Source organism: Aythya fuligula, chromosome 6, assembly GCF_009819795.1.
Source record: "Aythya fuligula isolate bAytFul2 chromosome 6, bAytFul2.pri, whole genome shotgun sequence".
In the NCBI taxonomy this organism is placed as follows: domain Eukaryota; kingdom Metazoa; phylum Chordata; class Aves; order Anseriformes; family Anatidae; genus Aythya; species Aythya fuligula.
Genome location: NC_045564.1, coordinates 18,038,100 through 18,054,055, shown reverse-complemented (window position 1 = coordinate 18,054,055; position 15,956 = coordinate 18,038,100). Strand labels below are relative to the sequence as shown.

The 15,956-nt window shown below is 38.8% G+C and overlaps 1 protein-coding gene across 3 annotated transcripts in view; it reads left to right on the top strand.

Annotated features, from left to right (window-relative positions):
• Positions 1 to 15,956, top strand: part of RAPGEF4 (Rap guanine nucleotide exchange factor 4) — a 153,419-nt gene that overhangs the window by 128,985 nt on the left and 8,478 nt on the right. For all 3 annotated transcript variants that reach the window (XM_032190242.1, XM_032190244.1, XM_032190245.1), the window contains 8 exons: positions 82 to 228; positions 1,443 to 1,540; positions 4,552 to 4,677; positions 5,164 to 5,342; positions 10,022 to 10,112; positions 12,343 to 12,393; positions 13,021 to 13,108; positions 13,449 to 13,513. In XM_032190242.1, coding sequence (XP_032046133.1) covers positions 82 to 228; positions 1,443 to 1,540; positions 4,552 to 4,677; positions 5,164 to 5,342; positions 10,022 to 10,112; positions 12,343 to 12,393; positions 13,021 to 13,108; positions 13,449 to 13,513 — 845 coding nt within the window. The remainder of the gene's footprint in view (positions 1 to 81; positions 229 to 1,442; positions 1,541 to 4,551; positions 4,678 to 5,163; positions 5,343 to 10,021; positions 10,113 to 12,342; positions 12,394 to 13,020; positions 13,109 to 13,448; positions 13,514 to 15,956) is intronic.

Sequence of the window (15,956 nt, the reverse complement as noted above, 5' to 3'; positions counted from 1 at the left end):
GTACAATAACATCTCTGTGGTTGTTACATGTGGCATACATAGCACAATCTTTTTTTTTTTTTTCTTTTTTTTTTTTCCCAGTTCTTTTTAAAGTGTACTGCATAGACCAAACTTATACCACAATCCGTGTACCAGTGTCTTCATCTGTGAAGGAAGTGATCAGCGCAGTAGCAGATAAGCTGGGTTCTGGAGAAGGCCTCATCATAGTAAAGATGAGTTCAGGAGGAGGTACTGTATTTGCATCATCTGAAGTATTTCTCACAGTGAAGCAGCAGGTCAGGTGGAATTCAAAAGCAAGATGAATTCAGTCTTGGCTTTTATATCCATGCACATGTTCAGCTAGTACAAGCCAGCTTAGAGGCAAGTCCTTTCCCCAGTTCAGGCACAGACTGGAGCTCACATGGCATACAGGGAAAATGGAGATGCTCGTGTATCTGCATGTTACAGAGTAGAGCTACCCCAAGTTCCCTTCACTGTAGGACATTCAAGCTTTTTAACAACGGGAATACGAGGTAAGCATGGATGATGTCTAGTTAGATGTATGAATCAGTGATGTCAGAAAACTATGAAGTGCTAATATTCCTGTAGTGTTTATTACCATTCTGACAGCTCTGTCCATGTAAACCACTACTGAACATCTTAGTACCAAGCCCACTGAGGCAGTTTTGGCAAAGGGTCAGGAGTCAATCCCCCACTATAGGCTGTGGAAATGGGAGAGTGACTGCAAGGTGGATTCTGCTGAAGAATTAGTGTTGCTGAAGTGCTTTGGTTGAGTATGGGACACACACAGCTAATGAGAGCTCTGTTGGGAGGCATTTTTGCAAGCGGTGATGCCTGCCAAAAGTGGTTGCTTTCTGAGAACTGACACCAGGCAGCTCTACTTTTTGCAGTTGCAGCATTTTGGTATTGTCAGATTTGCTGACAGCGAAATCTTTCTCCCCCTGATAGAGATTTTTGTAAGTTACTTTATTATCTTTACTTTACCTGTGATGTGACACTCTTTTAGAACTGTTGTCATGAGATTTGAATACAGTTGCTACAATTTGATCACTTTCCCATGCAGTTGTCTTTCAAGGAAATTTCTGGTAAGAACAGCTCTCCACGTTCTTAAAGCTCAGAGAAGAATGACTAGAGTCCCTAATTATGGTGAAACTTTTGTGGGTAGTTCCTAGAGATGGCAGTGCAGGCTTTTTCACCTGCCTGTGTGGTTCGAGGGGTTGGGATTCCAGTTCTGTATGCCAGTTTTGTAGGAGACTGGCTTGGGCTGAGCTTGTTGTCACATTTCTTCAACCAAGAGGATCTTGTTGTCATCTGTTTTGTATCCTGGACATTGGTTTACTGTGCAAAATTTATTCCTGTAACACTGATCTACACAGCTATTGGGGTCAGTCCTGTAAATTCTACATACATTTAACAAGCAGTCCTCTGTTTCATGTTTACAGAAAAAGTGGTGCTCAAGCCTCATGATGTTTCAGTGTTTACAACTCTCAGTGTTAATGGACGGCTGTTTGCTTGCCCACGTGATCAGTTCGATTCACTGGTATGTATGTATGCAGGCCTCATAAAGCTCACCTCTTCAGTTAATTTGAATGCTTGGTATTTTTTGCATTATCTATGCTTTAGGTAAAAACTAGTGGAAATATTCACAACAAAGGGTTTGTAACAGTGCTATGGGACAAGCCTTGAAATTAAAACAGGCTAATGTCATTTCCTGAGCTAGAGCAGAAATCCATCTGATCTACATGACAGAACTTGATCCCAGTATTCTCTGTGTTGCACTGAGCATGTAGGAAGAACTGAATATTATCACTAAGACATGCAGTAAATCCTGATTACAGAATTATCTCCTCATGGCCACAAGGATATATTATAGAAGATAGATGTTACCAATTACAGCATTATGGAGACTTGATTCCAACAGTAAATTACTTAAAATCTTTTATTTCTGAGCCCCACAAAATACTATGTCAAAATCTCAGATAATTCCAACTAGAATCACAAAAAATATTCCTGCTAGAAAGTCTGTTTTTTCTTAAGTAAAATTGCTCGTAAGTACTTACAGTTTATACAGTAATTCTAACAATCTCCATGGGGTCTGCTTTTATAGAGTTTGATTTGACTGTACTTTTTGTTCCTTTTATTTCATTAAAAACAAATGTCATTGCCAAGTCATGTCAGCATGAACTCTGTTACTCCTAGCCTTGTTTCAGCCTCCTGTATGCTTTTAACAAGCCACTTAGTACGTATGCCTGATTTCTTTTATAGATATGGTAAAATCTGTTCTTTGCTGCTGCTTTCAGTTTAATAACTAGGGAATTCGCAAACAGCCTACTGTAGTTCCATGCAGAGATACCTCTTGTTCAGTTTATTAAATTCTGGTGCTCCCTTCAGCTTAAGTAATCCTGCCAAATAGATACCCTTATGGGGCATGCTACTCTAAAGTGGGGTTGCATTAGTACAACTATGTTGAGTACTTTTTATATGGCTTTCCATCATCTGCGTGGACATACCCTTAGCAGAAAATTGTCATGACTTTCTGTGTCTGGTCCCTTGTGCTGTCTATCTACCTTGGGTCAAGTACTCCAAAAGCTACAGGGATCTCTGAGATACAGGGCTGCTATGTGCTAGTTTTTGTCAACTGGACTGACTTCTGTAGGAATTAGGGAAGAACACTCAGCACCTTTTAAGAGGTTCTCAGCACTGCATAGCAGAACACATCTCCTTATCAAATGCATTTTTTCAAAGAGATATAAATAACATTGAAAAATGTTACAACCTTACCTCCCTCCCAGTTTAATCCTTTCACATTCCAGTTCCTGGCTGTTGTGCATGTGGATACATTTATTCTCATTACACTTGGAAATTCCCATGTGAAAATTGTTCTGGGTCAGACAAATTTGCAAATATGCAATGAGTTTACATCTAAGTACTTCTTTCCTAGCCTTGGAAAATATGTGTTTGTTATGGTAACAGCTATGTTGTGTTTGTCTCCAAATAGGGGAAAAAAGCCCTCTTTCAGTCTGTGAACAAGTCTTTTTCCACAGATTTCCACAAATTAGGATTTTCTACACAAAACTGGTGTACTTTTCATTCATACTCTGTCTTAACGGAAGGAATTTTTTGTTTGTGCAAACCCCAGGTCAGAGGGATCTGCAGGCTGTTATAAGATTGATGGCTGTCATGATTATTTTTTTTATAATATGGTGCTTAAATACACTATTTTAAAAATTGTAGATGGAGCTTTGAAGGTAATAATGCCTGTGGTTTAATCATTTTTAATGTTTGTATTATAGTGATATTTGAAATACAAGTTTTCCTGAGAGTGCAAAGCAAGAACTCAAACAAAAATAAAGCTACTACATACTGTGTATTATTGAGAAAGTGGCTTGATGTATTAATGCAGTCAGTCCTTTTTCTACAGGTAATAGAACATTCTTTTATAAAATGGGATTCATTTAATAAGCTCATTTTTGATGTTGCAGTATGTAAATATGGTCTGTTAATCTTGCAGACTCTACTCAGTTGCTACTCAGAAAGGAGCCTGTTGACAATTCCTTTCTCTGTAATTATCTAACAAAGACCCTATGAGAAATAAAGAAAGAAACTTGTGAGTGAACTCTACTGCCCTCTCCTGGAAACATAACAATTAAAATGTGGGTTCATGAGAAGCTTTACTGATGTTTTCCCAAAGGGTATTTCAGAGTGCATTTGAATTTGCAAGAGGATTGTTTGTTAGTATTTAGTCCAGACTGGTTCAAACACTTTGACTGTAATATATACACAACAGATTACTTCAAATATGGCTTGATCTCAGGCCATGTTTTAAATCTCTTTATTATAAGATCTACTTGTGTGCAACACTGTAGATCTCTTTTATTGTGTGGGATGGAAATGTCTTTCAAAAATATTTTATACTTGAATGGTATAAAGGATTCTTTCTCATAAGACTGTGTGTATATAATTTTCATTAGCATAGCTAGGAGTTTCACAGTCACAAATGGCCGATAGTGCATCCTGGTAGTGACAAAGAGAAAGTATAAGGCATATTTCCTAAATGAACAGAAGATCTTGCTATTGCTGCCGATTTCTGAAAAGCAGCAGATGTAATAATTCTCTTCATTACAATCAGTAATCTTCAAAAGTATTTGGCTTTTGCTTTGTGACCTAGTTACTGGTATATGTGAAAGGAAATCAATAACAAAAGCTTTTTGAACAGACCTATGCTTCTAAACAAATAGGCATACTTTAGGGAACACAACACATATCAAAGTGTTTATTTCTGGCTTCAAATTTTAGGACAATGCTAAAAATAACATACTGAGAACAGTCTGTTTTATTTCCTTACAGTGCCTCTGAAGAGCTTTCAGAATTTCCCTGAGCATCCTGTGCATAGTGGATTCTGATTTAGGCTCACTTCCTAATGCCAGCCTATGGCTAAAAGCAAATTTCACTTTTAGTATAAGAAGCAGGCTTGGGGAAAAAAAGGAACATTATGGAAGAAAAGCACCAATCATGTAATTTAGCATTTCTGAAATATTTTTCTATTTGTAGGCGCCATTACCAGAACAAGAGGGACCATCTACTGGTACAGTAGGAACGTTTGAACTGATGAGTTCCAAAGACTTAGCTCATCAGATGACCATTTATGACTGGGAGCTCTTCAACTGCGTGCATGAGGTATGAAGATATATGTATTCAACAGATTATGTTAGACAATGTGTAGTTGTATATTGTAGGTATATTCATTATTTACAAAACTTTATCTGATCTTGATTTTCAAAAATACTACAATAAAGCCACCTACAAGTTTTGAAAGTATGAGGTGTTCTTCCTCTAATTTTATTTTTTCATCTTGCTTATAAAACTTCTCCCAAACATGTGCTGTTTATTGAATTACTTTAGTATGTTTCGCTCAAGATATTGAGCTATTTATGCATAATCTACAGTTAGGCTTTTAGTATGTCTCAGCTATTGACAATTGGATTTGCAACCTAAATTCTTGTCATCTGTACAACAGTAAATGCAAACTGCAGAGCAAATTTCAGGCTAGTGTAGGAAGTAGACAATATTTACCTGGTCATTATTAGCTTTTTTCCACTGTCCAAAATACAAGATTTCTTAAACAAACAAACAAACAAAAAACTACTGTTTTCTTTTTCCTAGCTGGAACTGATCTATCACACTTTTGGAAGGCACAATTTTAAAAAGACCACAGCAAATCTGGACTTGTTTTTAAGAAGATTTAATGAAATTCAGTTCTGGGTGGTCACTGAGATTTGTCTTTGCTCTCAACTCAGCAAGCGTGTGCAGCTATTAAAGAAGTATATTAAGATAGCAGCCCAGTAAGTATACAATCATCTGTGAGCTGGAAATTAAGTTCAATATAGTAAAATTGTTATCTTCCTTTTTTGTTTTCAGGAAGGTGCACATTAGAGGTTAAAATGTTCTCTGTTCAGTAGTTCTGTCCATTTCCTTATAATGCAGTATAGAAGCTTGTTACTATATATTTTTCTTTTTTCCTGTCCAACTCTTCATTTGTCCTTGATTCCTAAAAATCTTTGAGCTCTTAGGGCTATATTTTCATATCAAGTTTGTGAGCAAATATATTTCAGCTCTTTAGGCAAATCCTTCATATATCCTTACACACATTAGCAAAAACTAATATATGAATTAATATATAATGACAAAGAAATGATCCTAAAATTTTACAGAAACAGAAGTGTTTCTGGTGCTCTTCAGGAAAACTATTCTGAGAGTGGTTCTGAGTGTGAAAGCTGAGTGGGAGAATGACAGAGATGTAGTACAGAGGTGATAAGGCTTGTGTTGCCTTCAGTCTGCGTCTGGTAATGTTCTAATACTTTTAGTTTAAAATGCAACAATATCAGTGTCCTTTTTCTCTTAGTAACTGTTGGGTCTGAGGTTGGATAGCAGGAAATTATTGCACTATTCTTTTATTCATATTAGAACCGAAGCTCTTTGGAGTCTTCCTGTTAAAGATTTAGACCTTGGCTGCTTGCCACTGAAGTCAAGAACCAGGATTTGAGGGATGGATGCATCAGTGGGAGCAGGAGCATGCCCCTGCCCTGCATAGCTGCAGGTTTTTTTATAGCAGTTACCTTCTCGCTTCCTTTTCAGTTCATGGTGTATTACATTCCTTACCTGTCACTCGTTGTCTAAACCAACAGTTCACTGAGGGGTATAGTGAGGAGTTGCCTTTTTTAGTGTTTGTCTAAGACTTTGGGTGTTGTGAATAGAGGTCTCTAAGGGGCTTACAGAACAAAGCAGTTCTTACAGTTAAACCATGAATTTTAACATTTGTTTTGCATTGTTAAATGTAATTGTGTGAAGGAAGAGATTCCAGCACAGCTATGATGTCTCCCTCCTCTCGGTTCATAATTCCACATAGCTGAAATCAGTGCTCACACCGAAACTATGCATGAGCTCTGGGAAGGCCCTGTGCTGCGAGCACCGACTTCCTTCTGGGAACGGCTTCGGGCCCTCCCGTTGGAGAGAGCTGGCGATTTTCAAGATATAGCACGCAGGATCGAGTTTCTGTTCAGAACAGAGGACAGAATTTACCTCTTTAGCGTCTAAAAATACGTTTGCCACATATTCCATTATCTCACCCTTCAGAGCAAAATCGGGAAGCCGGCGGCGGCCCTGGCGGGCTGTGTCCAGGAGAGGGCACTGGCACCCGCTCACAGACGAGTCGGGGGCTGCTCTGGGCTCAGAGGCATGAAATGGGAAAATGTTGAAATGTGGTAAATTAAGATACAGTAGTAATTTCCATAAACACTTGAAATCAAGTATCTTAAAAATTACAGTTAAATATTTCCTTAATAAGCCGCCCTAGTCAGTGGGTTCCTCTGTGTCATGGGTTTAGCCCTATGCTATTTACAACAGCTTGACAACCTCCTGTTTACTTCCATGTTTCTGGTATCACTACAATGCTAAAAATAAACAGCTAAAAGCGGTCTGCTCTGCCGAGTCCTCTTTGTCTCCTAAATGCAGAGAAAGCCAAAGCACAAGATTTTCCTAAGTACAAAGCGAGCAGGCAGGTTTAATTGCAGCGTCTGGAAAGGCGCTGGGAAGTTTTGCCAGGCTCCTGCCCTCGGTGCAGTGCTGCCATGGTAACAGGTGCTATAGCATGCGGTAACACAAACACCGCGCACCCAAGTTGGAGGGGAGAAAAAGCCGAGGAATTGGATCAAAAGACGGGAGCCCAGGCCTCAAAGCAAGATCCGTGGGGAAGTTTTGCTTATGAAGATCCTTGAGACCTAATGAGAACTTTACCCTACCTAGAAGTACCAGACTGATTATAAAAGTGTTCGGCACAGCTCGGTGCTGCACGATTAATCTCGCATGACTGGTGGTAACAAGATGCCTTGCACGTACCAATTTTCAAAGATAGCTGTTACTGAGAACCCTGTTTCAGTTCTATGACGTGGGCTCAGACAGCATTGCAGGAGGCACATCACTTTGTATCTGCCACCCAGTGCACCCTGTGATGTGTGTGGCCTGTCTTTGTCGGCAAGCACAAGGCCAAGTGCTGGCTCCAAGTGCTGTGCACGTGTGCTTTCAGTTCCAGGAGCTGTTTTTGCCTTTGCATTTGCTGGGAAAGGATGTGGAGGTTACCAGGTTCACCTCTGTCCTCCAGCCATTGTAGGATCAAATTTGGAAACAAAGGGCAGAAGCGAACTACATTTCCTGTAGTGAGTTCTTCCCATATTAATTGCATAATATTAAAGACCTTCTAGGAAGTACTTGTGCATACCTTTATGGATACCCACAAACACTGTATATATTTCCGCTTTGCAGTTATACCCACAGGCTATTTAGAAACCTTCCTGTGTATCACTACACTCAGACACTTTCACTTAGTTTTTGAGAATCATTCTTTCATACACAAATGTATGCTATAAGCCCGAGGAGCCTCCAAAAAATTTTTGAAGAGAGTGCATGTGTGCAGAGAAAATACCAAGATGAATATGCTCGTGTAAGTACAGAGAGATTTTAACCATGTTTGTGTTGGAGACAAAAGCACATGTTTATATATGTGTTGACCGTTCACACTAAGGAGAAATTTGTTCCAATACAGACCTTACTGGGAGGTCAAGGGACATCTGCTCCAAACACACCGTGGTACTTTGAATAATTCACTTCCTGACATTTTGCAGGCAGAATATATACACCGCTGCCAGTGGAGCCACACAGCACTGTTTCTCATTACAGCGTTCCTCTATTTGGAACTGAGCTATTCAGTGTAGATTCTGTAGAGTTTACTGAATATTTGGTCTATAAAGCCTTATATCTAGACTGATTTTAACAGGGACTTAGTCAAATTGCCTTGCTTAACAGAATATTTAGCAAACTTACCCTTTTTAAAATGAAAGATAGATTCAAATTACATATTGCAGATGCATTTGCAGCTGCCTACTATGTTTGAGCACCACTGATGTGTGCTAATTATTTTTACCATGCCACAATTTATTCTCAATGTCGCAAGCTGTGGACATATATTCCTTTCTAGATTTAGTTGTGGCTGGGGAAGAGGTTATCATTGACAGCCTTTCCTGGTTGCTTTTCATCCTTATTTCCCCTCAGATCCACTAACAAGGCACTCCCTGACCTTCTCTAGTCTGAATAAGTTGGGGTAGCTTTAGCATTTCAGCTTATCTTTGCTAACCTTGCTCACTGGCCCTAATCTGATGTGGGAGAATTTGTATGAGCAGCTCTGCCAGAAGATCTGAGGGTGCAGCAGTCTCCAACAGGCAGACCATCAGATGGGGAGAGATGATTTTTTCATATGCTCAGTGTTCACACAGTGCAGACACAAGTGAGGCCCAGATCTAAAGGACTCACCCCCTCAATACATTGAGTCTGGTGAAACAGAGGGACAGAAAAAACAGAATAACAATAAGGTGATGTGGCAATTATGGAGCTGGACCGTAGCATGTGATGATTGTACTAATTTTATCTGGAGCTGAAGATGCTTCAGAGGAGCTAAGAGATTAAGCAATGAATAAAAAAACAAAAAACAAAAAACAACATATGGGAAATGTAGCTTGAATCTTGTGGAATTTTTCTTGGTAAACAGCAAAAGAAGCAGAGACTGAGGTTCTGAAAACAGATTTTGGAAATTAGTTGTGAAAAAGAGCAAGTGATTTGCAGGAACCTCGCAAGACAGATTTATGAGGCTTTATTCTCTCTCTTCCCTCCCCATTGAGTCAATGAGCCACGCGATGCAGTCACAGCTGAGCAGTTGTATGGGCAGCTTCTGTCAGAGCCCCATTTTGTCTGCTCCTGTATAAAGTGTATTGGAACTGCCATAATACTCAGTTACATTTTCCAGTTTTTCCTAATTGGTGACACAAATTCTCATTTGCATTAGGGATAAAGGCTGACCTAGAGCTCCTACTGCCCTGGACCTCTTTTAATGATGCTGGTAGCAAATGGCAGTTGTTTGAAGCATCCTAAAGAGTTCCAGAAATCACAAGTACTATTTAGAAATCATACACATCGAGATGTCACTGACGCACAGGCATCTCTAGACAGCTGGTCTTCTCTTTAAAAAGACTCAGTACCCCTGTAAACTGCAATGAAGATCTTCTAGGGACAGCTTCCAGCATTCAGTAGCTGTTCAGAAGCTGTCAGCAGGTTCTTCAGGGAGTGGGGTTGTAAACCAGTTGCTTCCACTCGTATTCTCTGGGACTGAGTTGGGCCCAGATTCAGGACTGTGCTTCCGGGTGGGGAGAAACTTCAAAGATTCCTTTAATGACCTTGCAGAAGCTGGCACCCAGTGAAGTAGAAGCAGGAGGTCATTTTAAGAGGGAGGGGGAAGGAGCCTCCAGAGCATGGTGAATTACTCACACATCGGTGAAGTTGTGTGTTGCAGTCCTGCTGGCCAGGGCTGCCAGACTCCAGTCAAATTTATGCTGCGTGGCTGGGGTCAGCCTTCTTTAGGTTGTCTTGTGTACTTCCACTCTGACTGATACATACAACTTAAATTTTTGTGTTTCAGCTGTAAAGAATACAAAAATCTGAATTCCTTTTTTGCTATTATTATGGGACTGAGTAATGTTGCCGTGAGCCGTCTCTCATTAACGTGGGAGGTAAGTCTTAGCTACCATCCAATTCTAAGAAGTTTGTCAGGAATTTCTGCTTTTAGTTAGCAAAAACATGAGTTAGGCCTTTATTACTGATAATATTAGATGTAGAAATTCAGCTCCTGAGCAGAAGCCTTTAGCTAAGGATGACAATTTTTATTAGTAAGGAACTAAACACACCTATGGGTGTGTTTAGTTCTCATAAGCAGTTAGCAAGTGTGACACTACCAGCTTTATTAATGAGATAAACTGCCCAACAGGGTGAGCGAGTTAGCCTCTTACATCAGCCCATCCTCTTTTTGACTACTGGTCATTTGCTGAGATCACTCAATATGTTGTTCTCTAAAATCCATCCTTTGTTTATACATATTATCTTCTGATCTCTATATGGACTCTGTTACCCTAGTAACACACGGGTTCTGTTTTTCTCTCTGACGTGCATTCCCCTTGTTACTATCAATTTGGTCTTCATTCTCAGAGCTTCCACCTGTTTCTGTGGCTTTGCTCTTTTGTGTACGAGTATACAGACTGGTTGCAGTGTCCAGCAGGTTGAGGTAGTAAACACATGTAACTACTGAGAACATTCTGGTTGATGAAAGATCTGCAGATTTGAATCCACATGTATTTTGTTCATTAGAAATTCAAAACAGTTAGCATTATGCTAACACAGCCCAAATTTGAACACCTAACAAAGTGGTCTGAACTAGGAGTTCAGACAAACACATCTGAGAAGTCACCATCCCCATTTTCAGAAGTACACGTTGCAAGTAATTTATGCAATCAGCACTGAAAACAAAGATTTGCAGATCAGTTTTAAAAATAATGACCTTTCTTTTGTGGCTACAGAGAGGAATAGTTGGGAGAGCTCAGACAGTACAGGCATAGTATGATGACAGAAGAGGCAACTGGAATTATATACTACATTCAGCAATCTGAAATAGACACAGGGTCTGAGCTTGGGGGGTACACAGTTCATTTGTCAGTGTGGAGTATGACCTGAGTTCGGGAAATGTCACACACTGGTTCTGTAGAGCAGTCAATTTATCAGGAAAACCTCTGCAACTTGATTCTTAGCCATATATATACAGAGAGAGAGAGATTATGCTTAAAAACAAACATATCAAGACCTGTTTTTTGCCATATTATCATGCATTTACATTAGTTGCTTGCACAAATTAGATATTTGCAGGTGCAAATGTCCAATTATACCACTTATTTCACAAATACCTAATCTGTATGCATATGCAAACTAGGCACACAGTTGTTCACACACATCATTAAAAATTAGGCCCTTGCTGTGGCACAGTGTAAATATCTTGCTAGGGTACACACTCCAAATGTAGGAAGTATTGCAAAAAATCATTTATGCTCTATAAAGTCTCTATTAATTTTTAATATTACCCACTGCCAGTAGTAGTCTGATTGAATCAGCAAATGTAGTGAAACTTCTTACTAAAACTAGAAAGCTGACATCTTATGAGTGTGCATAAAAAGTTGGTCTAATTTCTGAAACTAATTTATAACACATGCTATAGTCTTTTAGTAATACTATTTAATATGTCTAACATAACATTAAGATATTATGAACATAATATGAAAATATTTAGTAATGCCCATTTCATCCCATTCGCTGTACAATCAAGTGACCATAATTTACTTGTGTAGGTATTGTGGACTGAAAACCTATTCATTAATTTATAGTCCAGAAAGCACTAGAGGCTGCTGGGCATGTCAAGAATTAGAGCAGCAGTTGATGATACATTAGTGTGAACAGAAAACCTCCTGGAAATGCCCAGGCATGGACTTGGATGTTGCAAGGGCAGTTCATCATAGGTATGAATAATTAAGCTACCCCTTTGAAAGCTGTGTATAAATTATATTTTCAGATGGGCTATAACGAGGAATGTCCTGAAGCTACTCACTTGAACTTTCACTTAGATTCTGAATTTAGTGATTTCAACATAAACCAAACAAAAATCCAAACCTAAGCATCCCGTAGGAATAAATCCAAGTTGGGGTTTAAATCAGGATCCAGGTTTCATGGCTGGTCCCGTCTCTATTTATAATCTGGTTGCTAGGAGACATGTTGTATTTTAGATTAGCACATTGTTAGAAATATCTGGCAAAAAGAGCGCTTTCCTGACTTAGGGCGTTGTAGAAGGAACTAGCATTTACAGTAAAATTACCACACAAATTGGATTTAATTAAGGTCTGCTATTTTTGTTTTTATTAACAGAAACTTCCAAGCAAGTTCAAGAAGATCTATGCAGAATTTGAAAGCTTAATGGTGAATAGTAATAGATCCCTTATTCTATGCACAATCTGAGCTAATTCAGTTTCTGAGTAACTGATTTGAATTCCTTGATTCAGAACATTTTATATGTCCTTGTTTGACTTTAAGAAGTTTATGATCCCATTTTAGAGCTGCTAAAACAAGTATGTATGACTAATAAATTATACTCTTAGGAACCTACTCTGAGAGAACTTATGTACCACTCAAAGTTAATCTGGGAAACTCAGCAAAGCTTTATCACGTTTTCCAATAGTACATATGGGAAATTATATTTTCCAACCTGGATTTTTCCAGGCAATACGTTTTAGTGTTACAGAATACTGGCTCTGCAGCTGCAAGGATGGAGGGTAAAATATGTGGTTCCTTTTATGAACAATTTTTTTGTAATCATATCTTACCTTGTTATTTGCTATGAAAACTGTGTTTAGCAGCTGCATTTTCATTGTGTAAACTGCATGTGAAAATGATAAAAGGCATCTGTAGCTTTCAGATGCACTTTTAAAGCCACAAGAGAAGATAACGATTTTAATAAATGCCATGACATTTAAATGAATGCATGCAGTGTCTTAATACATTTAATAATATCTATTAATAATTATTTGATTTCTCTTTTTTCGTAAGGATCCATCAAGAAACCATAGGGCCTACAGACTAACTGTAGCTAAATTGGACCCTCCAATAATTCCTTTCATGCCACTTCTTATAAAAGGTAAGCTTGGATGCTACCAGAATTATTAACTTGAAAGCTATTTGTCAAATATTTGAAGAGTAAGAGTAAAAAGCATCAAGAAAAAGCAAAAATCAATCTCAGTGTGAGGTATGATCTTTTTCCATTATAAAAAGCATGACACAGAGTAAAGAAAAACTGCTTTAGTACATCTGAATATTATACCTCAATTTTACTAGTCTCAGAAATGCTTCAAATTAAAGCCTAAATGTTTTACTTTTATAGCTGCTTTGATTGTTGTAAGGCATAGATAAAATGTTTTGTTGTTTTGTATGGCCATGGTTTAGTTATGGGCTTTAATGTGGCTTTTATTCCTATACAGACATGACGTTTACTCATGAGGGAAACAAGACACTCACTGACAATCTAGTAAACTTTGAAAAAATGGTATGTATCACATTTTTAAAATTATGGTTTCGGGATGAAAAATATAAAGGCCTCCCTGTTCGTCTTTTCAAGAAAAACTTCTAAACAATGACTTCCAGGGCCAGAGAAAGTGAAGACAGCACCAGGAGCTGGCAAAAATAGTCTGCATTGTGCAGAGAGCCTGTGTCCTCTGGGTTTCTGGAAAACCTCATAGAGGTGGAAAAGAAACTGCCCACTGAGCCATGCACAGCCAAAATGTTTCCTAGGAGAGGCAGCAGCAGTGATAGGAAGCAGCATTAGACAGTTCTTAACAGCCAGTTTGGGACCACACTATGATTTTAACTGCTGTTCCTTCGAACAGGACTGAACTGCCACAGGCTGGGACAGTTCTGCATTGCTCCTCAGAGAGTGAAAGGAGCTTTATAAAGAACGTGCACAACATCTTATTTTCCTCTTTCCTTTAACAAGCATAAAGAGCCTTCTGTGACTTGGTTGCTTTCATATTGGAAAGGGAGATAAGTGACAGAAGGTTAGATTATGCTCAAATTTGATTTATTTTAAATCCTGCACCTAAGCTCTCATCATTTCAAACACCATGGTCAAAAACTGCAAGCAGGCAACTTCTGATGGAAGGAATCTCAACTGAAACTCAGGTTTCTCGGTAGTGAGAAGTAGTTTTGTTGTCTGCTAAGACCATGTCCTTAATTAATGCGATTAATGACACACAGATCTGAGAACCAGAGTTATCTATGCCAAGCTATTAGCAACTGCACTGCAAAGCTAAACCTTGACTTTCTGTGTCTTCATTCAGCCATGTTCTTAGACCATATCAATTCTGGTATCTGTATTTGCTTGTTCTTAGTACTACAGTAACCAGATCCACTGCATAGTTATTTCCACTGCACTACAGAGGAACTTTTCTTACCTTCTGAGCTCTGATAACGTGGAGGGGAAAACAGGAGTACTTTCAGCTCTTTAGAAAGCTTCACAGAAGAGTGATTATCACTGAGCAAATTCTTTTTTAAGATTTTAGTCTAGTTCCAGGAGAGTCCTAGGGTGGAAATACCACTCTACTTAGCTGAGACTTTTTTGTAAATGATAGTGTTAATGTCTGAGTAAGGGCCTGACCTCACTTTGCAGTAATGACATTATGTAATCGCATATGCAGACTCTGCTGCCATCTCATTCCTAAGGCTGGAGTTTTCCACCTGGAAGAAATGACTTTTTCCTACACTGCCTGTTCTAGTTTGTTATAATAGTGTAGATAATAAATATTTGGGGGAATACAAAGAGATCTCAGGCTTAGCTGGAGCACCTCCAAACCAGGAGGGATGGCAGCTGAATTGCTGTAGCCATCTAAGTCACTGACTCCCTGTTCTCCACCTCAGTTGGCCTACTTACACCTCTTGAGGACAAGAGTGATAATTATAATAGCTTAAACAGGTTTATATCTGGACTGCTGCAGGTCTGCATTTTTCACCCAAATCTGCACATGCCCTTATCTTAAAAAATATATTATCTCCAAGGCATGGTTTTACTAGTAGCACCCTAAGGTTTGAAATAAAATTGTATACTGAATAAATAGAGTATCACCTTTTTTGATAAGTAATCTGAGCTTTGACCATTTCATTTAGGAGGGGAAAGTGGAGATCAATTGTTGTATTTTTGATGCTGTTTATTTTTCAGAGTATCAATATCACATCTCATGTTCCTCCACACAAGAGAATAGGGAACGTTTTCCTCGCTCAGTACTATAAACCTTTCCTTAGTTCTCTACCTAAAAGCTCTTTCTGCTTTTTCTCCAGGCCTTACTACAAGTATATCTTTTGTGGTTTTAATGCTCTTTACTGGCTATTCTGCATGTTTCTATGGTGTTTCTACTGCTTCTCTCAACCCATAGTTCTTCAAAGCAACATGTATTCAGATTCCACCCACATAACTCATTCAAGTCCTAATGTAGACCCGGCAGTTTTTAGCTTTTTGCATATGTCATCAGGTCAAGCAAAGAAGAAAAGCCTACTGTTAAACCTCAGTCACTACCGCCTACTTGTGTAAGGCTTACAACTGTCATATCCACACATAATTGCCAGATATTAACTAGTGAAGACAAGACCACTCAGCCAGATAACTCTCAGATAAATTGTGCTCTCTTTTACATAAGTATGAACTCAAGGTAGCTCTGTGATGTTATTCCGCTCTTTTAAGGAGAAAAGCAGAAACCAGATCTCCTCACAGGAATCATGTCCTGCCACTTGTTATTTCTGCCACTTGTTTTCTATTGCATGACATTCTGTTACAAGCAGATGAAGAAAAATTTCTGGGGGAGTTTCTTTTACTGATCTATCTAAAAACATCTTCATTCTTTGCAAAATGATTTCCGTGGATCCTAACTTTGATGCTTGCATAAGTTTATGAATAAAAATATCTGGGTAGTTCCCACTGGAGGTGCTGTTTTTCACCAGAG